This window comes from Salmo salar, chromosome 17, assembly GCF_965601325.2.
Source record: "Salmo salar chromosome 17, fSalSal1, whole genome shotgun sequence".
NCBI lineage: Eukaryota > Metazoa > Chordata > Actinopteri > Salmoniformes > Salmonidae > Salmo > Salmo salar.
The window spans coordinates 63169261-63195437 of record NC_138307.1 but is presented as its reverse complement, the minus strand read 5'-3'; the positions used below and the strand labels follow the sequence as shown (position 1 = coordinate 63195437).

The 26177-nt window shown below is 41.8% G+C and overlaps 2 protein-coding genes across 3 annotated transcripts; one reads left to right on the top strand and one right to left on the bottom strand.

Moving 5' to 3' along the window:
- Positions 1 to 1554: 1554 nt before the first annotated feature.
- On the top strand, positions 1555 to 23300 carry LOC106576405 (anoctamin-4). Its single transcript, XM_014153556.3, has 25 exons — positions 1555 to 1704; positions 2030 to 2182; positions 2777 to 2877; positions 3322 to 3366; positions 3476 to 3607; positions 3995 to 4101; positions 4431 to 4486; positions 4841 to 4962; positions 5219 to 5353; positions 5639 to 5735; positions 6372 to 6432; positions 11330 to 11412; positions 12601 to 12741; positions 13028 to 13192; positions 15991 to 16027; positions 16167 to 16278; positions 16408 to 16465; positions 16933 to 17030; positions 17131 to 17273; positions 20903 to 21055; positions 21370 to 21517; positions 21655 to 21774; positions 21873 to 21981; positions 22083 to 22286; positions 22643 to 23300. The coding sequence occupies exons 1-24, from the start codon at positions 1555 to 1557 to the stop codon at positions 22272 to 22274; spliced, it is 2718 nt and encodes a 905-aa protein (XP_014009031.2). The 3' UTR covers positions 22275 to 22286; positions 22643 to 23300.
- LOC106576406 (uncharacterized) lies at positions 6497 to 10455 on the bottom strand. Of its 2 annotated transcripts, none has more exons than XM_014153557.2 (4): positions 10156 to 10455; positions 8452 to 8572; positions 6998 to 7150; positions 6497 to 6771 (listed from the first exon to the last, which is right to left on the bottom strand). In XM_014153557.2, the coding sequence occupies exons 2-4, from the start codon at positions 8537 to 8539 to the stop codon at positions 6587 to 6589; spliced, it is 426 nt and encodes a 141-aa protein (XP_014009032.2). In that variant the 5' UTR covers positions 8540 to 8572; positions 10156 to 10455; the 3' UTR covers positions 6497 to 6586. The 2 variants fall into 2 exon arrangements, with proteins under 2 accessions (XP_014009032.2, XP_014009033.2); XM_014153558.3 differs by having other exon boundaries at positions 8452 to 8568; positions 10156 to 10441.
- Positions 23301 to 26177: the final 2877 nt, after the last annotated feature.

Sequence of the window (26177 nt, the reverse complement as noted above, 5' to 3'; positions counted from 1 at the left end):
CCAGAGCCTCGTCAGATGGAAGAGTGGGTCACAGACCTCTTCAGAGGGGTTGTTGTTAGCCTACTCACTAGGCCATGTTAGATAATGGCACCTCACAGCGGGCGCACAGAATCACTGAAGGGCACGCAATGTATTTGTCTGATCAATTGCATTAGTATCAACAACAAAAATTCGAAAACAATATAGCTCAGTGTTTGTATTATTTATTTTATAGAGGTTTTTTTGCTCATCTTTATTAGAGGTGTCAATCATTTCAGACCTGACTGTATAGAGATATATCTCTACATTTTCTTTGGGGCCTCTGTAAACCTTACTCATGATTTGCATGTCTGTATAATAGTGATGGGGGAGATGTATTATTTTGGGACAATATTATATCAATATTTGACACAAAGTATTTTTTTTTACAATTGCTTCTATAGGTAGTGTTAGCTAGCGCTATCGGCTGTGGGCCTACCTCCTATATCTTGTTCTCCATCTTCTTTTTAAATAGTAAGCCAACATGGTTTCAGCACTTTTATTTCCCTGACTGATCAAAACTATTTTTCTCATGGCTGGCTCTCGTCTCTCTGCAGCAGACATATGGTGAGCAATATGTTTGAAACATCGAATCACAATAAAATCACAGTATCGAATCGCAATAAAATCAGTATCGAATTGCATATAGAATCACAATACATACAGAATCACAATGAATATAGAATCACAGTGCATATAGAATCACAATACATATAGAATCGTGAGATTCGCCATACATTATCATGTCGGCACCAAAGTATCGAGATGATAATATCGTGAACTCCCTGGCAATTCCCAGCCCTACTATATAAGGCTCTGGATTCACCTATCTCCCATTTCCTAACCAACAGAGGATGTCTCCTGAAGGTTTGATAATGTCTCAAACGTTACAACGTCAATGTTCCAGCTCCTTTACTGTTAGGTTATTTTATTTGTATTTTTATTTTATTGAACCTTTATTTTACTATGTGGGTTTTATTTTACTTTATTTACTGAGCTCTGATAATAATACCTTTCACTCTCTTTTCTGTCATCTCTGTTTTCCACTAAATGTGGGGCCTCAGTCTTTACTGATGGTTGATTATATGATGAATTCTCTCCCTCTCCTCTCTGTCTCTCACTGTCTTTCTCCGACTCCCTCTCTCTCACTGTCTCTTTTTCTCTCTCTCTCTCTGTCTTTCTCTCTCTCTCTCTGTATCTCTCTTCCAGGTGTGAGTTTTTCTCTACATGGGGCTGAGCTCCAGTGGCAGAGCCCCCACAGACGCAGAGTTCTGCGGCCCCCGGCACCTGGGGTTGAGGCTGCAGATTTCTTCTTCCCCCCCAACAGGTCGCCAGTCAGAATGGAGGTGTCCTTGGCTGGGGCTCCTGATTCCCCCAGCACACAGGACAACGTGCCACCCCACGGTAAGCCATTTGGCACCTCCTTAAAGGGGTACCTCAACCAAATAACATTACCATAATGTAACCTTGGTGCAGCATCTTTTTAAAGAGCAACTTTTATGAGACAAAAAAACTTGAACACTGGGTTTTCTGCTGATGTTCTGTCCAGTTTTGAAGGATGTGAAGTTGTTAATGGAGAGTTTGGAGGGGCTGAGCACTCCGTCCAAAGATGGCGACTCGACCCTGCTCGACCCCGGGACCAGTAGCATCCTGGACGACAACACCAGGACTGACCCGGCACCAGAGGTGAGAGGTCAATGACAGGTGTGTCCGTAAAGCACGTATGGTCATTGTGGGTTGAAGCTGGCTGCTGTCAGTGTTATTCTCATCCTCCTTGGGGGATCTGGAAAGACATTTAGTCTTCTTAGGGTGAGCTCATTGGTTTCTTCCTACGGTAGTGTGATATATAACCCTTGGAAGGGCATATTTAGATATTATGCTTATGAGCAAAGCACTTTAGCTCAACCGCCTCTGTAAATGTTAGGCAGTGCTAATGGTAAAATATATTAAAGTCACTTTGGGTCAAAACAACCTTATAGTGGTTACTCCCTCCCTCTGTTTCTCTCCCCAGGTAGGGAGAAGTAGATCCAGTGGCTTGTGCTTCAGCGATGGCAAGTGCCACATCGACTACATCCTGGTTTACAGGAAGTCCGGTCCACAGTCAGAGAAGAGGGAAATATTTGAGCGCAACATCCGGGCCGAGGGCTTGCAGATGGAAAAGGAGGCGAGTACTACTGAGTATTACAGTATATTATAGCATTAAAGTAACATAGTATTACAGTAACACTATATTATAGTATGACAGTATTACAGTAGTCACTGAAGCTCTGCCTGTCACTCATAAACCAACGCAAATGTGCTGATGGCAAGTTTCATCCTCAATCCTGTTTAGAAGGAGCAGGGAAGCAATTGTGCTGTGTGTGCGTGTGTGTGTGTGCTTTTGCATGTGTCTGAGTGGCTGATGCCTAGTGTGCTGACGCAGTAACATCAAGGTCATCATGTGGAGCATTCAAAGAGACTATGCCTCTTCTGCCTGTTAACTGTTCTGAGATCAGTCACAGGAAATTGATGTCACAGGAAATGATGAGAGAGAAAAGAAAATCAATATTTCAGCTGTCCCTTTCCAGTTATGAAGTCCATAAACCTCTCTACTCAAGCTAGATACATGTGTGGCTACATGATTTAGAATAGAAACATTTTCATTTAAAACATTAGATTTTATATTATTCAAATGTTTTTATGTGCTAAGAAACTGTTCTAAGAAATAGAATCAACAGGACGTAATACTTCTAATGCTGGGTCTTTTCCCCTCAAACAGCTGTCTGTGTGCAACAGTGATGTGATCTTCCTGAAGCTGCATGCTCCCTGGGAGGTGCTGTGTCGCTACGCAGAGCTTATGAACATTCGGATGCCATTCAGGTGGGGAGACGAACACACAGCTTTCTGTAGTTCCAGACACACTCACACACATAAATCACATCGACAGACAGGTTCCCACCACACACACATTGCCTGTCTCTCTCTCTCTCTCTCACACTGACTCTCTCTCGATCGATCTGTCTCTCTCTCTTTATGTCTCGCTCGCTCACTCTCTCTCTCACTGACTCTCTCCCTCGATCTCTGTCTCTCTCTGTCTCTCTCTCTCTCATACTATGAATCTACAGTTATTTGCAATGCACTTTTATTAGATAGAATGGTGAAAGGGCTCTAGAGGGGTCGGATTCTAACACATACGAGCACCGGTATATGTGTTCCAGAGGCATAAGTGACCTAGACTGCTAGACCGCCCCAGGCCACTGCAATGCATTAATGCACTGAGATTTTTAAGAGTTTAATAGTTGATAATGTTGTGGGGGTTTTCAGGAGGAAAATCTATTACATGCATCGACGGTACAAGTTCATGAGTAGGTGAGTGCTAATTGATTTATTGATTGAATTTTGGGGCACAACCCTAATGTTAATGGTCTCTGGCTGCATGTGATGTGTGATTTTTGGGGGGCTTTCTGTCACCATCCAGGATGGAGAAGAGAATCAACAGATTTCGAGGATGGCTGCCTCGCAAACCCATGAAGTTTGACAACAACACCCTTCCTGACCTGGAGGAGAACGAGAGCTTTACCGCCCCCTTCAGTCGCTCCAGAATACATCAGTGAGTGTGTGTGGGTGGGTGGGGTGTGGGTGTGTGTGTGTGTGTGTGTGTGTCCACCACCAGTCTGCTATATGTTTTTTCCTTACTAACTTAAAGGTGAAGATGAATCAATGTCTTCCATCTTTAAACCACAGTTCTTAGTTTTAGGGTACCACATTTTTGCAATGTGAACAAATGAACTACATTTCCTTGTGGGTGTGGTCCAATTTTAGGGCCCTTTTTGGGGGGGCTCACAAGCGCCCGTCGAGGCAAAATGATATAGAATGCACTGAGATGACATCAGGCCAAAGTGCTGTGCTTTTCAAAAGCTCAATAAATCCAACGGACTGGAAAGATCTAGAAGAAATATGATCTAGGATCCTTTTCTGTATCTATATTATGTTACAGTTTCACCATTCACAACAAAGACACGTTCTTCAACAACGCTACCAGGAGTCGCATCGTCCATCATATCTTGCAAAGGGTCAAATATGAGGAGGGCAAAGACAAAATGGGTGAGATTGTCATCATCATCCAACACAGTTACAAATGTAGTCATTTACATTTACATTGTAGTCATTTAGCACACGCTGTTATCCAGAGAGACTTGTAGGAGCAATTAGGGTTAACTGCTTGCTCAAGGACACATTTTTCACCTAGTCGGCTCAGGGATTCGAATCAGCGACCTTTCAGTTAGTGGCCCAACACTACTAACCGGTAGGCTACCTGGCGCCTCTCCAAGTAGTACAAGTCCACTGCTAAATGTGTTCCACGTTTGAGATACAGCATGTCTCTGGTGTGTAGAGTTATTGACGGTGTCTTCATGTTCTTGTTTATGCTCCAGGGCTGAATCGTCTTTTGAGCAATAGTTCCTACGAGGCAGCTTTTCCCCTTCATGAGGTAATGCACATACACTTCACACATTGGCTTGGAAGAGAAATATCACTTGTAGGATCTTCATTTGAGCCAGTTCGCTACAGCAGGAAAATAATCCTGCGGCAACCAGGAATGTGAATTATTATGTGGTTTATAATTAATGGACATTTTTTGTAGGGATTGATACATTTTTCGTTAGGGCAAATCAAGTCTGATATTTCAAAGTGGAAATGACAAACTTTAGAATCATCTTTAAAACTGAAATTCACTACAAGTTTGCATTTCCTGTAAGCAACAAAAGAGTAATCAAATTAAGATCCTACATCTGTAGTTATGATGGTACATAACGTGTGTGTGTGTGTGTGTGTGTGTTAACAGGGGAGCTACAGAAGTAAGAACTCCATCCGGACGCATGGGGCAGAGAACCACAGACACTTGCTGTATGAATGCTGGGCCTGGTGGGGTGTGTGGTACAAGTACCAGCCACTGGACCTCATAAGGTACAACACTGTGTTAACACTCCTGCTCTATAAGGACATCACAGATCTAATACAATGTATTATCTGCACCTTGCAGGTTGTCCTCGATCCTGCAAGCAATACAACTTCACCAGCCACATGTATTAAAGCCACATGAATGAATCAATGAAGGAGTGAATTTACTAGATCATTAAAAACGTATGAAGCCACAACATCATTGCCATGGTGGTACATAATGACCTGTTTGTTGTCGTTTGTCTCCTGGCGGTGTTGTCAGGCGGTACTTCGGGGAGAAAATTGGTCTCTATTTTGCCTGGCTGGGTTGGTACACTGGGATGCTGTTCCCTGCGGCGCTGGTTGGGCTCATGGTCTTCCTCTACGGCTGGTTCACCCTAGACCACTGCCAGGTCAGGTAATGTGAGCTCACCTAATACTCATTGGTCGTCTTTAATTATGTTTTACCTTAGTATTTTATACATATTTTATCCTTCACTATGTTTGGTCTTGTGTTCTTCCACTAGAAAAAAATACCAGACGCATGCTTTACACTGGTGTAAATTTGTCCTTAGTCTGGTAGAAGTCTATTACCAATGCTATCATTGCCTTAGTCGTGTGGAAGCACTGACACAGGCTGATAAATGCAATAAGAATTGATGAGTGTATGGAACCAGGCTAAAGGTTGTCTGTGATTCTCCAGTAAAGAAATCTGCCAGGCCACTGACATCATCATGTGTCCCATATGTGACGAGTACTGCCCCTACCTGAGACTCTCAGACAGCTGCATCTATGCCAAGGTGACTTCCGTACTACCATGTAGAGTGTGTTAAACGTTTGCCCCAGACTGAGCACTGCTGACAAACATCAAGGCAGTTGTGGCTAATTCCGATCCTGGAGAGCCACTGGGTGTGATTCAAATGATTAACTAATGATGGTCATAAATTTAGACCAGAATTATTTTGTGTTAGAGCTGGGCTGAAACAAAAGCCTGCGTACACTGCAGCTCTCCAGGAACAGTGATTTTGTCATCTACTTTTTAGAAAAAATATAGAATTTTTTGACAAACATTTACTCCAGAGCTATGCCACAGTAACATAAGTATAACACATTTAGCAAGGTAATCTTTTTACTTTACATGTTTGTCATTTAGCAGACGCTCTTAGCCAGAGCGACTTACGGTAGTGAATGCATACATTTTCATACTGGTCCCTCATGGGAATCGAACCCACAATCCTGGCGTTTCAAACGTCATGCTCTACCAACTGAGCTACACGGGACTACTTTGTGAGCTTGCTCTGGAAAAATGTCTAATGAACAGCCCTCCTTTGTGATCTTTATATACAAATGTGACTACTGTATGTGTTTGTACTGTATTGATGTTTTCAGAAATCATTTCTCTAAGCAATTGCTATTGATCTGTTTCTTGGCTTTAGGTCACCCATCTTTTTGACAACGGAGCAACAGTATTCTTTGCTGTATTCATGGCTGTGTGGGGTGAGTTATCATTTAGTATAAATATTATAGTTCAATTTAAAACAAATCTCATTTTATTGTAAAATAAAGTTTAAGAAATAGTTTAATGGGTCAGCATTCCATGCACACTATATTTAAGTTTCAGTATTTACAGTGAAGTGTTACAGGGTCCTCCTCAGCATTGCACAAGATCCCAGGCAAAAGGTGTATAAGGAGAGTTAGTGCAGGGCCCAGCCTCCTCATCGTCATAGCAGCAGGGTGTAGGCAGGGAGGATTCAGCCACTTCTACGTCATAACGACAGTAAGCCATTGGTTTCACACTCTTCAAGTCCTCTGGAAGTTGAATGACGGAGGAAGGGACTGAAAGATATGGAATACATGTGTTATTAACATTGCATCCTGTTTAGTAAAATGAAAGGTCGCATTTCAACCTGCTTAACTTTTGATTTCAGAATGTAGTGAGATCGAAAGTGTTCAGTGGATTTGATAAAACAAAAACGAACGTTTTTGTCAAACTACAGATTTGCCATGGTCAGTTCATGGATCACTACACTGTGTCAAGGCAACATCCCTGGAATAGACCTACATGTTGTGAAGAGCTTCCCCGTAGAGGGCAGGTTTTTAAGAGCCTGCTTTAGCCTCGTGTCAAAACTCCAGCACTTCAGCAGGCAGAACACAGCTAGGTAGAACTGCAGGCCAAAGGCCAATAGAAGCGCTAGCCAAATGAAGACCTGGGCGGCTGTGTGAGAAGACAGGTGGGGGAAAAGAGTTAGGGAGAGAGAGGGAGTGAATTAAATAAAGGAAGAGAGCAAAGCTGATAGACTGATGTGGGGGAAGGGATGATCAAATGTCTACAGTTTATCCAAAATGTCCCTGGGGAAATGGACCCAGATTAGGCCTAGCACGTGGACAAGAGCTTCTGATGGCCAGGGCCAAGCCCTTTGCCACATATAGCAAAGTAACCATACAGAGGTTGTAGACTGTAACCAGTTTGGTGGAAAAACCACTCAAAGGCAGTCCAATCTCAATATAAAAAAGCTTTATTACGAGCATGCATGCAAGGGAAAACCAATTTCACTCGCGATTTGTTCTCCACAGACATTTTATACAGACCAAGGATGGGTGGGGTGTTTCACATGCCCTTCAAATGAGTCTGGTACTTCTGCTTATCACCACAGATAGTAGACTCTGAGAAAGACCAATCATATCAAGGACATGTCCACTCCCCCACACATCCTTGGATAACAAGAACCATGAAAGGTTGACAGGAAATTAGAACAGGGCAGTTTAAAAACAGTTCTAAAACAGACTGATTATATTACATATCAGGGAACAGAACAACCTTAAAGACAAGACGAGGAACAGGATGACCTGTGTCTTACAGGTCATGTAAGATTAAAAATCTAATTTACTCTTCCACACCAGTCGTCTTCCATCAGTGTTCCAGAAATGTACACAATTGAACAATAGGCATGAATTATGGCTTTAATACACTGTAGATACCGGACTGTAAACTGCCCAAACACTAATTCATACTACCAGTCCTCAATTTTCCAGATAGTTCAAATGAGAAATACAAGTTGTGTAATGTATCTTCTATTCTTCTCAGAGAGCTTGGTGACTTCCAAAGCTCAGGCGGTGAGTGCGCTGCCAGACTGTGACTCATATTCATATTAGACTCATTAAAATAGCTGTAGTTCTTCGTTTTTCAATTATTGATTGCACTGCAAATTCAGACATTGCCTTCAGGGCTAATGGAAACCACTCTCAGAAATGTCCCTGCCGTTCATCTTTTATGGTGAGCAATTTATGGCATAGAGGGATTTACCTTCAACATACATTGGATCAGGTATTCATTACACACTACATATAATACTGAACTGTAAGTCAACCATTTAAATTCAGTTTAACCAAGAAGAATGAATTAACCAACACAAACAATGGAGCAATACTCCAAGGTGCATTCTAGGGCTTTTTCACGTGGAAATATAGCACTTGATTTATATGAGTGTGTCACCGCAACGTATGTGATTCACTCACCCGCCATTGGCTTAGGTTCTGTGTCCCAGACCCAGACGTCTGGCTGGGAAAGGTCCAGAAAGAAGCTGTCATTCTGGGGATGGCCCATCGATCACCTCCTTTACACAGGACCAGGGCCTATCTAGACAAGACGGAAACATTAGCATGTAGTGTTAACCACAGATTGCTTAAGATAACATTTTGGACTTGACAGAGGCTGTCATAATTATTTCTTTACAATTTGTGACAGTAGGGTATGCATGTTTCTTCAGTGTAAGTTAGTAGCTATGGTTACTGATTGCATACTTCTTCATGAGTCATGATTTTGTCATTTGTCATACTGTTCACTCTTTTGAATGGTCACGTGTTGATCAGTGGTCGTTGTTTGTGATGGCTTTACGTAGGCTTCATGTGTACTTAAAGCTGGAATCCAGCGGTGAAACTGCCACATCCGTTTGCGATATTACAACAAAGACGTTACTTCAAACAACGAATTGTTTTTCCCTCGGATATCATTGCACACGCCAGAGAACTGCAGAGTACGTACTACGACGTATTTTTACCACGATGCTGGGTGCTCATTTCCTCAAAACAAAAACAATAACAAATGCGGGTGGGGTGTCCAGTGATGCTGTTTCGCGGATCACTTCCCTAATGTGTTATCTAACGTGTTATCTAATGTGTTAGCGAGACTCATGTATAGGTTAATGGGGTCAAATGCAGGTCATTGTTACACTACATCTCCACAATTCATCATTCTCTTGAGTGCAATGTCTACCAAAAATATTTGTTTTATCTAACCCTGCCTTTAATCAGTCACAAATTGGCAACGTTATCTCCTTGCTACAAAAGTACAGTACTTCAAAGGTCAAATTTATTGCGTGAACTGTGCTTCACTCAAATGCATACAACAAAGTAGATCAGCTGATAACGTTAAACAGTTAGGTAATACATGTTATTTACACTTCAATAGCACACTACTCTTTTGTAACAATCCCATAGCCTACTCACATTGAGTCTTTTCTTTTTTGTTGCTAGAGCAAATTATGGAAAATCTACAATGTTAAACAACCTAACTGCATTTGGTGCTCATTCAACTGGTAGATTACAATAATTTTCTGTAGTGCAATTACATTCACATTTAAGTCATTTATCTGACACACTATCCAGACACACTTATAATCATGTAGGTGCATACCAGTGGAACCACAGCTATAAAATTATGACAATAAAGCAAAACATTTTAAAATACATTTGAGATTAATCGAGGCTAAATAACTGCATAGGTCCTAAGATACTTAATAGACCATGGTTCCCCAACTGGCGGCCCGTGGCCCAAATTTGGCACACGGGTGGATTTATTTGGCCCCCAAAGTTTTCTGAGCAAAAAAATGTTGGGATTATTGTTGGACAGAAAAGACTAAAAAAGAACAGTTAATCAGCTATACATTTTTTTTATTTAAGGAATCTGTTCCCAAGTATTCCCACGCATAATAGAGAGACACGACATGATCATATACTAATGCAAGCAAGGTTTTAAATTATGTTTTAGTCAAACATCTGTTTGGACCGTCTTTTTGCAGTCTATCAAATTCTTTCTAATTATGTTCTGATCCCCTGACGATCCGCTCAAGAAAAAAATTGGCCCGCGGCTGAATCTAGTTGATGATCCCTGCAATACATTATCGTTGGACTGCCTGTAAATAACTATAAAACTCAACCTACCTGGGTTTGTCCAGAGAGCAGTGGATCTTGCTGTTGTCCAACACTGACTATTTCTTGGCATTCACCTACAGTAGAATACCCATTGAAATCGCTTCATTAACATTCCTCTGAAGTGTGCTCCCCTGCTGCTATCTCTGCAGAAACATGTGCCTTTCCACCAAAAGAGCCCGCTAGTCACTGGCCGACCTCATGCAACTGTCTGGAACTACTAAAACATGTGCCTTTCCATTCAGAGCTACTAGTTCAACTGATCTTAGTCCAGCCTCAGCAAAGAGATTGCTCTGATTGTCAAGTGACACACTGGTAAACAGATTTGGATGGGTTACCCATTGCCAAGGACTTTGTTCAGGAGAACCTACCCTCTCTCTCCAGTGCTTTAAAGGCAGCAGTGGCTTGTTGGTGAAATGACCTATTGCACAGTGTCTGTCCTAAATAGCTAAAATAGGGAACTATTTTAGACAACTGAAGTAACAGGATGAATCCTGGCACCCAACAACTGTGCTGCAAAATAATTGTATTATCTGTGTAATGAATACTCAGGGAGGAAAAGGTGTAGATTCACTCGCAGAGTGAGGCAGGTGTTTATTTCACCCTCGCAGAAGGCAAGAATCGTGGTCACAGGCAGGCAATGGTCATACACAGGTAGGCAAACAGGCAGGTGAATCAAAACTAGGACTGAAGGCTATAACTGGTTCTCACAAACGAGCTAGTAGACTCAAAATGAACAATACCTCACAAAGGCACAAACAGAATGAACTGAACTAAATAAGGAGCTGATGAGACCAGGTGAGTAACTAACACAGGTGAAATCAATGAACAAAAATGAAAGACAAGGCTACGTTCAAGAACACAACGAAACAACACAAGGTTGACTAAGAAAATAAATACAGAACCTTATCTGAATGTGGAGAACTACTTGAAGTGATAATTGAATCATTTTGAGTCATGCAAAACAACCTTCCTTCAACTAAGAAAGCGATGGTTGAGTTTAAATGGTTCCTGTTTTTAGCAGCAATGCAAGAGATGGTTGAATTTAAATTATTCTGTTTGTAACACATTGCCAACATTGTTTTATAGCTTGAACACAAGTGTACATATTTGTCCCACATTAAATATGACACATACTCACCAAGCCCTAACAACCCTCAAACACTAACCTAGTTGTGTATTTTAGCAACCGTGTTTCTCGAGTTCTGGAAGAGGCGGCGAGCGGTCCTTGCATATGACTGGGACCTAATTGACTGGGAGGAAGAGGAGGTAAATATACTTTCATTATGATCAGCATCATCAAATTAGAAATAATCTCCCAGGCATAACATGTGTTGCAAGAAGATCTTTTCAGATTTTAATTTTTTTTACATTTCTTAAAAGATTTTAACAATCATGCCATGAAGGTCCTAGGGACGTTCCACTTTCCTGAAATATACAAAATATTACAAAAGGGAGCATTGCCTTGAGATTCCCACTCGGGTTATGACTAGGGTTGCGTAGCAGGCACTGGGCTACTGAGATTTTGCACCCAAACCCAATCCCTTTTCTCAGGATAAATAACAGCAAGAAACCGGTAAATGAGTTCTATGAACAGCATGATGTGAAATTGAACTGTTAAATTATATGCCATGTCTAAATCTTCTCTAGGCTACAGCCTTCCCTCTGCTATCGCATATCTGCATGATCAATCATCAACGCTCATGTTGGGGACAGACAGCCCGTCTCAGTATGGAGCACAGAATTTTCTATTTTTGTAATTTTTTTTAATGTTGAGGTACATTGATGTAATATTTTTTTATAAACACCCTGTTTCCAAAATGTGGGTTTTAATTGAATAACAAAAATATCTACATTCTGCCCACTTATTTTCCTTCCAAATGTGTTTGCCAGTTTTGCACATATCTAAATCTTACCGAAGCGAGGAGATACGCTAATACACACGTCGCACAACATTAAGGGAAATATTATGAAAGGTGTGTATATATAGGTGTAAGTCTACTAATTCATGTAAAATAGGCCTTACTACATAAAAAACCCCATCAAATTCACTTGCCTTCAATTGTAACTTTGTAGGCCGCATGTCCTGCACCAGCATAACAGCTTCTCTCCCAGCTTCATGGTTTGAGCGACTTCATATAATACAGTAACACAGTCCACACTCAAAAAATTAAACACTTTAAAATGACACTTCCAGTTTGGGCGGGAAATACCGGGTTACCTGGGAGAAAAGGGATTTTATTATTGGGATGGAACATTTGTAAAATACCAGGAATATATTCAACCTTGGTTATGGACACTTTGCTGTGTTCTTGTAATACCTACAGTTATATGTTCTACAGCTGTTTCAAGAAAGCCAATGAGATATGTCATGATCACTTTCCTAGAACATTTTGCAGACGTTTGTAGAACATTCTGGGAGCGTTTGTGGCTCAGCCAGCTTTCTGTGTGCTGCAGGAGGAAATCCGTCCCCAGTTTGAGGCCAAATATTCAAAAAAGGAGAGGATGAACCCCATATCTGGAAAGCCTGAGCCGTACCAGGCCTTTACAGACAAGTACAGCCGACTCATCGTCTCAGCTTCTGGAATCTTCTTTATGGTAAGTCCCTGGAGTAGGTATAGTGAATATTTCATAATAAATTAATTTCAGTACGGACAGATTCATTAAAATGGTTTGCATGTTGCCTCATGCTTGCTGCTTGTCAAAACAGTTTCCCACTGGTTTTTGTTTGAATTCATTAAAATCTTCAGTAAGTGGCCCATGCAGGAATCAAACCCATAACTGTGATGTTGCAAGCAAGCCAACTCAAGCCAGTGAGCTATCAATCAAATTTGCCTTGTTGCTATCGGTGTGTCTGACAAGAATGTTTTATTGACCTACTCAGATCCTGGTGGTGATCGCTGCCGTCTTCGGCATCGTGATTTACCGCGTGATCACAGTCAGCACTTTTGCCGCCTTCGGCTGGGCTCTCATCAGGAATAACTCTCAGGTGGCCACCACCGGCACAGCCGTGTGCATCAACTTCTGCATCATCATGCTCCTCAATGTGGTAAGGGCTTTGTTTAGAAATGCATTTAGGATTATGAGATAAAAAAGTGGCATATATACGGTTGAGGTCGGAAGTTTACACACACCTTAGCCAAATACATTTAAACTCAGTTTTTAAAAATGCATGACATTTAATCCTAGTAAAACGTCCCTGTCTTAGGTCAGTTAGGATCACCACTTCATTTTAAGAGTGTGAAATGTCAGAATAATAGTAGAGATAATGATTTATTTCAGCTTTTATTTCTTTCATCACATTCCCAGTGGGTCAGAAGTTTACATACACTCAATTAGTATTTGGTAGCATTGCCTTTAAATTGTTTAACTTGGGACAAACGTTTCGGGTAGCCTTCCACAAGCTTCCCACAATAAGTTTGGTGAATTTTGGCCCATTCCTCTTGACAGAGCTGGTGTAACTGAGTCAGGTTTGTAGGTCTCCTTGCTCGCGCACTCTTTTTCAGTTCTGCCCACAAATTTTCTATGGGATTGCGGTCAGGGCTTTGTGATGGCCACTCCAATACCTTGACTTTGTTGTCCTTAAGCCATTTTGCCACAACTTTGGAAGTATGCTTGGGGTCATTTTCCATTTGGAAGACCCATTTGCGACCAAGCTTTAACTTTCTGACTGATGTCTTGAGAAGTTGCTTTAATATATCCACATAATTTTCCTACCTCATGATGGCATCTATTTTGTGAAATGCACCAGTCCCTCCTGCAGCAAAGCACCCCCACAATATGATGCTGCCACCCTCATGCTTCACGGTTGGGATGGTGTTCTTCGGCTTGCAAGCCTCCCCCTTTTTCCTCGAAACATAACAATGGTCATTATGGCCAAACAGTTCCATTTTTGTTTCCTCAGACCAGAGGACATTTCTCCAAAAGTACGATCTTTGTCCCCATGTGCAGTTTCAAACCGTAGTCTGGTTTTTTTATGGCGGTTTTGGAGCAGTGGCTTCTTCCTTGCTGAGCGGCCTTTCAGGTTATGTCGATATAGGACTCGTTTTACTGTGGATAGAGATACTTTTGTACCTGTTTCCTCCAGCATCTTCACAAGGTCCTTTGCTGTTCTGGGATTGATTTGCACTTTTCGCACCAAAGTACGTTCATCTCTAGGAGACAGAACACGTCTCCTTCCTGAGCGGTATGACGGCTGCGTGGTCCCATGGTGTTTATACTTGCGTACTATTGTTTGTACAGATGAACGTGGTACCTTCAGGCATTTGGAAATTGCTCCCAAGGATGAACCAGACTTGTGGAGGTCTACAATTTTTTTTCTGAGGTCTTGGCTGGTTTCTTTTGATTTTCCCATGATGCCAAGCAAAGAGGCACTGAGTGTGAAGGTAGGCCTTGAAATACATCCCCAGGTACACCTCCAATTGACTCAAATGATGTCAATTATCAGAAGCTTCTAAAGCCATGACATAATTTTCTGGAATTTTCCAAGCTGTTTAAAGGCACAGTCAACTTAGTGTGTGTAAACTTCTGACCCACTGGAATTGTGATACAGTGAATTATAAGTAAAATAATCTGTCTGTAAACAATTGTTGGAAAAATTACTTGTGTCATGCACACAGTAGATGTCCTAACTGATTTTCCAAAACTATAGTTTGTTAACAAGAAATGTGTGGAGTGGGTGAAAAACGAGTTTTAATGACTCCAACCTAAGTGTATGAAAACTTCTGACTTCAACTGTATAAATATACACACACACTGAGTGTACACAACATTAGGAACACCTAACACCTACCAAAGGACATCCAGCCACCAGCAGGCCAGTGGTTAAAAACGGGTCATTGATGAAAGAAGAGAAAGGAGGCTGACATGAATTGTGCAGAGCAACAGACGAGCTACAGTTAGTCAACTGACAGTCCAGTACAACATTGGTGCCCAAAAACCCATAAAAGAATGCACAACTCGTCGTACCTTGACACGAATAGGGTATGGCAGCCGACAACCTTACAGAGTTCCACTTCTTTCATTAAAAACAGGAAACTGTGGTTGCAGTGGGCTAAGCAACGAAGACACTGGAGAATGTGAAAAACATTGCCTGATCTGATGAATCCTGGTTCCTGCTGTTTCACACTGATGTGTAACAACATTGCAGGCTGGTGGTGGTGCGAGGGTGTGGGGTGTGTTTTCATGGCACACATTAGGCCCCTTGATAAAAGTGGAGCAGCATTTGAATGCCACAGGATATCTGAACATCATTGCCAATCAGGTGCATCCCTTCATGGCGGCTGTGTATCCGCCTGCGAATAGATTTTTTACAACCGGATATTGCCCCATGACACAAGGCTAGGATTGTCCAGAAATGGTTCCACGAACATGAATGAATTCAGCTTACTGCACTGGCCTGCCCAGTCACCAGATCCCAATCCAATTGAGCATCTGTGGGATGAGATGGAACAAGCTATTTAGAGTAGAGATCCACTACCAGCAATTCATGGGGGAATCATTGGAGTCAACATGGGCCAGCATCTCTGTGGAATGCTTTCGATGATTTGTCCATGACCCGATGAATTGAGGCTGTTCTGAGGGCATAGGGGGGTGCAAATCAATATTAGGAAGGTGTTCTTAATGTTTTGTACACTCAGTGTATATTAATGTCTATCAGTGGTGAAACCCTCATGTCGTGTGGCGCCTTTTGATATAGTTAAATACAGTTGCGCTCAAAATGTTGATAAAAATGGATCCTAACGCCCTTCAATGCCTTGACGTATCGCGTTTTAGCTACAACAGCATGAGAATCAAGAGAATCATGGAAAACAAACCCTATTAACTGGTAACCTTGTTTTTTTTCAGTTATATGAAAAAGTTGCCCTTCTGCTCACCAATTTAGGTAAGCTACAACTGTTCCTCCATCTGTAACATGCCATCCTCAGAGGTAATTACAGTCAATATAATGCAGGGGCTGTCATTTTCTACACACCCTCTCTCTTTCTGCCTCCCTGTCTCTCCCTCTGGCTCTGTATCCACAGAGCAGCCAAGGACTGAGTCAGAGTGGGAGAACAGCTTCACCCTGAAGATGTTCCTGTTTCAGTTTGTCAATCTCAACAGCTCTACCTTCTACATAGCTTTTTTCCTGGGCAGGTGAGGAAACATCTCTACTTCATGGTGTAAATCGTAATACCCGGCTGTATTTCACACTATATTTCATAGAGATTAGTTAGTAATAGAGATAGAGATTAGTTAGTAAAATGATGTGACCACCTTTGTCAGGTTCACTGGTCGGCCAGGAGCCTATATCCGCCTCATTAACCGCTGGAAATTGGAAGAGGTGAGTGAACTTTCATGAGGCTTTTCAAATGTGTTCAATGTGGAACATTTCTAGTGGAAAGTACTCTCGTGGACAGATGCACGTAACATAAATGGTAGTAGCATCTATCGACAGACTGTGGGATGCCACATCAAATTAGGAACTTTGTTCCAGTAGGTAGATTTTTTTTCACAATTTCACAGGTGCTCGCATCTTTAGAATTTAGGAAGTGGAGGGGACATTTTGTCCCGTAGACTTGCCAGAAACTGTCTCCGCCCAGAACTGAATTTAGTTTATGCTGCAAATACCCAACATTTTAGTTCTGGGTGTCCCAGATTAAGTGGAAAGTAGCTTGGAACACTGTATTCTCACTCTAACCTCTGTGTTATGAACCAGAAAATTAGGGTTAGGGTGTAGGGTTACAGGATAGTTAGTTGAAGAGTTGTTGATTGAATAAAGTGTCGGCACTGTTTCCCCTTTCTGTGTAGTGCCATCCCAGTGGTTGTTTGATAGATCTCTGCATGCAGATGGGTATCATCATGGTGCTCAAGCAGACCTGGAACAACTTCATGGAGCTGGGCTACCCGTAAGTATGGCCTGGCTTAGCCAATTAGACGCAACTAGCGCCTAGCGTGTCATCTCCACCAGTCACCCCCCATGACTCTTTATAATTGGTTGTTTGTCAGGCTGATCCAGAACTGGTGGACGCGGCGAAGGCTGAGGCAGGAGCACGGCCCCAATGCCAAGGCCAGCTTCCCGCAGTGGGAGAGGGACTACAACCTGCAGCCCATGAATGCCTACGGACTGTTTGACGAATACCTGGAGATGAGTATGTGCCCTTTGACCCTGAGCCCACGTTTAAAGCAACTGTCCAATGAAAATCTCACTTTTAAAACTTTATATTCTCTTAACTCATACCCAAATAATGTTGTTGACTCATCCTATACTCGTATTTGTGGCCAAAGCATACATTGGAGAAAAAAAAAACACTTAAAAAAAAACAACTCAAATAGGCCGTTTAAAAAAAATGCTTGCTATTTCCACATAGAGGATGATGTCATCCGCCTGAGAAGGAGGAGCTGGCGAACCAGTGGTCTACTCATATAAAACATTTTTTAATTACCAGTATACACCCACACCTTTCTGTTGTTGGGCTACACCGTTCCAATACAGAAAAGCTGCTTTTTAACATACTTAATTACCATTTTTTGGAAGGAAAAATATTTATCTCGTATTGTAATTAATTATAGGTTATATTCTATAGAAATCTGGAACACTGGACAGTTACTTTAAACCGCAAATAATTTCTATCTCACTATCAATCAATTGACCGATCAGAAGAAATCAGTGTGGCTCGAGCCATATAGACCTGTGTGAGACCTGAGTGAGCAACCAAGTAAGCCACTGCTCTGCATTGAGAGCACTGAGAATCATTGCTGTCATCATCTTGTATACAGTTAATACATAAATGCAGAAAACATAGCCAACTCCTCTGTGTAAGACAGGTGTAAAAATGGGTTGATGTTGTCATCGATAGATCCTCTTTCTGTTTGTCCCATTCCCATCAGTGGTGCTTATACTGTTCTGTTTATGTTCACACGCTTTGACTAGAAATGGCTCAATTGTAGACACTTTGGAATGATTTGGACATGAAATGCTAAACATGCTAATATTGGGGATATTGAGTTACATTGTTTTTTGGACAAAAATACTACAATGTTAGCATTTGGAAATTGTGGCCACTGGCCAGGTATATAAAACCAAAGGATGGATGGATGTCTAACCTTGTCTCTAGACTTCTTACAGCGTAAGGAATACAATGTGTAAATTGGGTGAACCATTTCCTTAAACAATTTGGGTAACACTTTACATGGGGTTCTTATTACTGTGTAATTATTCCTGTGAGTACAGTGTAATTATTCCTGTGAGTACAGTGTTATTATTCCTGTGAGTACAGTGTTATTATTCCTGTGAGTACAGTGTTATTATTCCTGTGAGTACAGTGTAATTATTCCTGTGAGTACAGTGTTATTATTCCTGTGAGTACAGTGTTATTATTCCTGTGAGTACAGTGTCATTATTCCTGTGAGTACAGTGTCATTATTCCTGTGAGTACAGTGTCATTATTCCTGTGAGTACAGTGTCATTATTCCTGTGAGTACAGTGTTATTATTCCTGTGAGTACAGTGTTATTATTCCTGTGAGTACAGTGTTACAAGTATTTTAGTTACTCATTGTTACACTCCAACTTACAGCAGCACAACTCACCCTAGCAGCACCCCTAGACGTAACCGTTAGTTACGCTAACAGTAAGTACAGTGTAGCAATGACTAATTACAATTATTTGTGCGCTGCTTACAATAATAATTCAACAGTAATAAGAGTAGTGTAATGTAAATTGTTAATAAGTTGAGAGAACCTATTGGTCAGATGTGGGACACCAACTCCGTTGTCTCCGTTGTCATTTTTCCCTGATTGCCTGATTGCTTGCAGTGAACATGAAAGGTACTGTAGAACAAAATGTTGTTTACTAGTTAGGTCATGAATGCATGTGCCAAATATGTTTATTGCGCTCCTTGCCATCATATTTTACTTTGCCAGGCAAACTGCACATGGAGAGGAGAAAGGCCATGAATATTAGCTTAGGACCTAATTACTTCTATAGAAAAAAGATTTCCACTGGGCAAAACAGTGTTCTATGAGGGGCTGCGGGCTGGTTCTGCAGTGGGCAAAGTGCTGGTGTTAGTGGCAACTTTTTCTCCAGGCTGCCAAGACAATGACACACCTGACTACAGTCTATTGATGACTATAGATCACCTCAGAGGATGTTGATTAACCTAGCTAGTTTCTGGGTGGTGGAAATTACCTTTCTGTCTGAGAGATTCCAGACTGAAATACAACCTACTTGAATAAGTGGCCAGTTCATATACTAAACGTCACAAGGCTCACATACGGCTAAAAACACCTGTCATAAGAATACAGAATTTCGAACAATTTTTACCAGTATTACAAATGACTCGAATGTAATTTACAAAGTAAACACTGGTGTAAGAATGAGTGGTTATGACCCGTGTATGATGTCATTATTGAAGTTATCGCATAGTTAACTGAAGTATAATGCTATGCAATTCTCCATGTGAAATGTCCATATCAATCTGTAAGCTCTTCACCTTTACAGGAACGACATCCTCGAAAACGGCATGCAGCCTCTGCCAACTTCACTAACTAGGAGAGATCATTATTGAAATGTAAACATTTCAATATTTCACTATTTTATAATCCTCTAATACAGTCTAATATTTAAGAACTGTTGAATAAAAACCGGAACATGTTTGAACAGTAAGGACTCTAACCTGCTGTTGTTACATTCCAGAATAAGTTCATCTACATGACTGATTTATCCTCTTTGGGGAGCTGGAGGTCAACCATAAACTAGCATTCGTACTGTGTTTGCTCATGTAAACCATTATATACATGCCATGTACTGTATATATCGTGTTTACATTTATTTACCAGCAATGTGAATCATTAATGTCTACATAGATTTTCCACGTGTATATTGAAGGAAAAGTCTGCCCCAAAACGATCTTTTGGTATTTGTTAAATTAGTCCATTGTTGACATAGTTCCAAAATGTTTTGCTTGTCAGCACTCAAGTTTTCAAGATATGTAACTTTCAAAACACAGAAATCATCACTGTATGATGCATAATGCATTATATGATGCTGCGTTTTGCATCATACGGGGATGATTTCTGTGTTTTGAAAGTTACATATCTTGAAAACTTGAGTGCTGACAAGCAAAACATTTTGGAACTATGTCAACAATGGACTAATTTAACAAATACCAAAAGATCGTTTTTGGGGTGGAGTTGTCCTTTAGGTATGATTATGTGAGGTACATAAAGCAGGCACATGTCATGTATTAATCACACAATGGTTACGTGAAGCATTTCTCCTACATGTGTTTGGTGTAGACAGATTTATGTATGACGATGCCAGATGACCGTGACATTTATGACAATGACAGATCAGTGCAATGCTTAGGCTAGGATTCCGTGGTTGCACACAGCATGCAGCTATATCCACATGCATGTGTCCCTGTTTATTTTAACCCATAATGCTATTTTAACCCATAATGCTGCATAGATCCATTATGTGGTGTCTCTGTAGGCCTTTTGAATGCTGATTTGTAATTACGTAATTACGCTCGTACTAACGTCTGTGACTTCCTTGGCGAGGCTCTTCACGAAGCACAAAATCTAATGGCTAACTTTGTCCTGTGCAATGCCCACACACACTGACATACAGTAACAATTGGGACATCGAATGGTATAACCTCAAATCATATTGGCCTTTCTGAGTGAATATGGCTTTGGGGTGGCCATCTGTACAATATGTAATGGGGTTTTGAATAGGACTACTGGTGACGCTTTACTCTCTGTGTCTGTGTGTTTCAGTCTTACAGTTTGGCTTCACCACCATATTTGTGGCAGCTTTCCCCCTGGCCCCGCTCCTGGCCCTCCTCAACAACATCATCGAGATCCGCCTGGACGCCTACAAGTTTGTCACCCAGTGGCGGAGACCCCTGCCCTCTCAAGCCAAAGACATAGGTTAGGCTCATCTTCCGCTCTGACAATCCCCTACTGTAGGGCCATTTTCAAAGGAACGCAAAACATGCCATATAGACAAAATTGTTTTACGCCAACAACCATGCCTCAGCTATTTTCACTCAATGGAACCCTATTTCATTAGTTTCAGCACAGACAGACGATTTTAGCCGACCAGTCTGTTATGCTTTATACTTTTGGAATCATTTTCATACCCCTTTATAAGTATTCTTTGAAGACGTCCTGACAGGCTGCTTGCTGGTGAACTGTAATAAATCGTTTGCATCGGAGCCAGAACATTGTTATTTTCTCTCCAGGGATCTGGTACGGCATCCTGGAGGGCATCGGTATCTTGTCCGTCATCACCAACGCCTTTGTCATTGCCGTCACCTCCGATTTCATCCCACGCCTTGTCTACGCATACAAGTACGGCCCGTGTGCCGGGCAGGGCCGGGCCGGGGAGAGGTGAGCGAGCCTGACCACGGTGACCACACAGACAAAGTGTCTGCCTTTTGACATGTATTCTGGCTAGTAATAGAGGGCAGCGGCATTGTCCTGCATCACAACGTCAAACCACTGACATTTTATTGTTTCCTGTCCAGGTGCATGATGGGATATGTAAACGCCAGTCTATCGATGTTCAGAGTGTCTGATTTTGAGAACACGTCGGTGCCCAGGACAGATGGATCGGATATGTTTGGAGAAGCAGTGAAGTACTGCAGGTAGGTTTGGTGACCAAAGAGAGTCTTGGTATGGTTGTGCTTGTTTGAACACAAAAGTCATAACCTTTGACCTTTCGACCCTGTGTTTGACCCCCCAGGTACCGTGACTACAGAGAGCCCCCGGACTCGCCCGGTGAACCATACTCCTACACGCTGCAGTTCTGGCATGTCCTGGCCGCACGGCTGGCCTTCATCATAGTCTTCGAGGTTAGTTTGTACAATTCATTCCATTCAACAAAACCGTAACACAATATTCAGCCGAGATGATTCTGTAATTACTGTACTATTGGCGTTGTGTTCTTTTGTAGCACATGGTTTTCACCATCAAGAACCTGATCGCCTACCTGATCCCAGACCTGCCCAAGGACCTGCGTGACCGCATGAGGCGGGAGAAGTACCTAATCCAGGAGATGATGTACGAGGCCGAGCTAGAGAGACTGCAGAAGGAGAAGAACGAGAAGAAGAAGAATTACAGGGCCCATCATAACGCATTGCCCTGAATGCACAAGCAGGTGATAAATAACTACACTGCACTGAAGGGACCAGCACGGAATAGTGACAGGCAATCTATAACAGTTTGCAGGCTGCAGAGTGTGGCGTATAGGAATTACATTTATATATTGGAAGGATAACTCACCTGCATGACCAATGTGTAGCACCACTCATCTAGGTGAAGCACAGCTGCCATTTTATGCCTGAACGCTCAACACACATCAGCTATCGAAGTAAGATTTGCCAATTGAAGCACCGGACGACAAGGGACCAGGTTGTGCAAGGAAGTGAAATAAGTCATGTCCCTTTTGTTCCTGTTGTCTAGAGGTTCCACTACTGTTGTGATTATCTACTGACACTCTCTATGACTCCACAGGTCATACTGGTGTCCATTTTTGCTCGGTGGTGTTGTGTGGGAATGACAGAGAACTGGCTGCATGCACGCCAGGGACTGTCCTGCCTGTCTGCGTCTCCCACTGGACCAGGTGAGCGCCCCCAAGAGGACCGTCAGCATGCTCCTCGCCATGGTGTTCAAACGTACTGTACGTCATTCTGAATCCGAGAGACCAGTGGGTGAGGGGAAAAAAGAGGACATACATTGGAACATTTGAAAATGGGTTTACTACTTTTTTCCAGATTGCTCCTTCCACTTTGGACTCACAACTATACATTTCTTCAAAACCTGAATGTAGATTTCAAAGAAACACACAAAAAAAAACTTTTGCAGTTCTATTGTTACAACTTCAAAAAAGATTCTGTCATCCGTGCGGTTGAATGACAAACCCTGTTTACAATCCTAGCCTTTTTATTTTGAGGACAAACTCATGAGAAATCATGATCAATTGCTTTCACAAGGTTGTGAACCTTCAGCCATGTTCTCTGCTTACATTGTGTGCTGCAATAAGATGTTATTTTGAAACGATGTTCCATCAGATCTGTGTTAGTGGACGCAGACTGCTCAAACATCCAATGCCTTCCTTTACAATGGATACTAATAACAAGACTAATAAAAATGCATATTTATTACAAACCGGTTTTGTAATTGTCCCATGTGCACTTTGATGTCATTTTAAAACCGTCTCAACATGTTTCCATCTGACAGAATGTGCCACTATGAGAATCTCCATGGAGGTTAGCACGTCCTTAGCGGGTAGGTCAGGTTGTCAGAACACAGTATGCATCACTAACACTGATGTCTCCCCCAGCTCGTTTAGAGGCTGCCCACCAAGTAACTGTAACTGCAGCTACTGTCTGCCTCTAGTGTCTAGTGTGGTAACACCTGATTCCCCTCTGCAGTTTCCTACTTGGTCACCAAGGGGCGCCAATACACCTATCTTCTGATGCAGCCACAGGCCTCAGAACAGTGAGAGAGAGAAGCAAATAGGTGTACAGTTAGTTCTCACATTTTTTTGTCAGGTGTCCAAAGATAAACACAGTCATGTTCTGATGAGAAGTATCTTCATTTATGTTTATTTTAGGGGAAATACAACGATGACCGGTGACATTGTAGAGTGTTTTTGTGCTCCTGGAGAAATTCTTGTTTGGTTTACACCTTTATTGGTATAACATTTCTGTCATATACTTAAAGCTTGGCAGCTTTCTCCTGTACGTTTTATATAATTCTTAGTGTCTACATGTCTATATAATATTAAAACACATTTTGCCAAGGGCAACAATTGGTTCCCCAAGCACCGCCTCAATATCGACCACTTTTTAAAATATCCGTAGGAATTGTCAGGCTTGTTTCACACATCTGGCGCTACAACAGCCTATCAAGGTGAACTAGCTTGTTATCCCTTTCTGTGATAGGTAACAGTTACATTGAGGATAAGATGTAATTTAAAACTGTTACAGCTCCTATTCATGACTGAGGTTCAAGGGTCTAATAAGACAAAACAAGAATATGGCTGAAGTGGCCAGTCAAGGTCATGTTGGCACACAGAGCACACTGAAAGGGCTTTTTCAGCAGCAACCACAGGGCTGGATTCAAGCAGAAATTGGATGTTCCTGTTTGAGCACAAAATGCATGATACATGTTGGGGGGAAATGTCTTGGCTGAATGTCATTGAAGAGAGACAGAATTTTGGTTGGAAGTTGATTGTCTTGACAACGGAATCACAACCATCTTGCAGCTGTCTTGACCCTGGAAGCCTGAGAAAATGGCTTTGTAATGCCACTGGGAAGTTCCAAACCATTCTGTATGTTATATGAAAACCACTTTTACAGTATGTTGTCTATGGTCATATTGTGTTAGCATTATAAAGCCATTCTGAGGTTACATAGAGTATCCCTTCTTAGTCTAACTGTCTGACCTTGACTGGAACTGTTACATGTGGAGCTGGAAGCTATTGGAGATCACATTAGCATCTGAGTCGTTGAGATGTAGCTTACGTAATAATACATGGATGTACTAATCATCTAATAACCACCGTATCCATAAGGGTGTCTTTCTATATTGTTTTTAGCTTCATAACTTTTCCATATTGTTCCATTTTATATATTCAAAATGCTTAATCCTCCTGACCATTGCAAAATGCTTGTTATCTGCTGTGCAGATGTAAAAAAAAATTATGCTTGTACATGATGCACATCACTACAAATTGGAGGCTGCAAGTTCTATGTAGTCCAGTGCCATGTCCTTCAGGGTGGATTACTGTGGTGTGGTGGAAGAGTTAGTGTAGGGTGCCCATCCACACGTAAACTCTCCATTTTGATGATTAAAAACAGGAGAGGAGAAACATGGCATGTTTGTTTTCTATTAAGGCAAATTTTCTCCTCTAAGAGGATTATCCCTGACGGCTTTGAGTTGCGTAAGACTATCCTGGGAATCTGCGATCATATCAGCCATGGCCTCGTATCCTGTATTTTGGCAGCTATGTCAAATAGAATGAATGAATAGATTATATTTCTATGTCCAGGCTACTGTCTGATGGGATGTAAAACTTCATTTTAATTTTCATCCATTTCATTCAGACCGGTGACCAGTGTTCCTTGGCCCGTCTGGGGTTTTTTTTCTTCAAATTTGTATCCCTCTCTAGTCTTTTTAATTAATCCATTCTAACTCATTTTCGAATACTTTTTCATGCAGGACTACTCAGTCTGCCTCTCCAGTCTGTCTCAGACACGATTCAGACATCAAACACAATGTCTCATAATGTTATACCCAGACTTATTCGAGTTCAATCACATTTAATAGGAGTTCTCAAATATAGACTTTCAGATTTGAATTGAAGAGACCCCCTGCTTTGTGTGGTTCCTTGAATGTTGCTTGCCTAACGATTAACCATGCCTGATACTTGAAAACCCATGTCAGCTCCTAGAGCTAATTCTAAGGCTTTAGCTCGGTGGGCTACCACAGACAACTTAGGTTTGATACTGGTCAAATTTGTATACTCCAAGATCAAGGCTCTCGGATAAAAGCTATTTTGTCAGGATCCAGAACTTCAATGTGAGGGTGAAAAAGCTCTAGCACACCTGAATCACACAGTGATGGTCCCTCAAGCATTTCCCAACCCCAGTGAGAGCTTTGCCAGAAAAAGGCATAGGCCCTTTGAGCAACAGAAATCACCAACACACAACTGTGTCTTGTATTTACAAGTCATGGTCTTGTATTTTTATCATATGTCATAAATGATTTCAGCACTCCCATGGCGACAGTGCCATGGTGCATGTCCTTGACTGTCAGGCCCCCAGCTGTCGGCCCTAATGTTGCTGATAAAGAGCCCTCCTTGCAGGCTGTTTGCACAAACAGATTAGATGTATGACTGTCTTCCTCTGTCCCTGCTACAGAGAGAGAAAGAACCACTCACTGGTTGCCTGGAGCGACACAGCAGCCTGTTCCATCTCACACACACACACACACACACACACTTAAGTGTGTCTACAACCCTTGTAACAGCGGATAGATAATA

Bases quoted from the DNA above. Each gene is read 5' to 3' on its own strand.
- LOC106576405 (XM_014153556.3), top strand. From the start codon at position 1,555: ATGTTCTGTCCAGTTTTGAAGGATGTGAAGTTGTTAATGGAGAGTTTG. The intron at 16,279-16,407 runs GTGAGGAAACAT...CACCTTTGTCAG, and splicing joins ATAGCTTTTTTCCTGGGCAG to GTTCACTGGTCGGCCAGGAG. The intron at 21,056-21,369 runs GTTAGGCTCATC...TTTTCTCTCCAG, and splicing joins CTCTCAAGCCAAAGACATAG to GGATCTGGTACGGCATCCTG.
- LOC106576406 (XM_014153557.2), bottom strand. From the start codon at position 8,539: ATGGGCCATCCCCAGAATGACAGCTTCTTTCTGGACCTTTCCCAGCCA. The intron at 7,151-8,451 runs GTGAGTGAATCA...CTTCTCACACAG, and splicing joins AGAACCTAAGCCAATGGCGG to CCGCCCAGGTCTTCATTTGG. The intron at 6,772-6,997 runs GTAGGTCTATTC...CATATCTTTCAG, and splicing joins GGGGAAGCTCTTCACAACAT to TCCCTTCCTCCGTCATTCAA.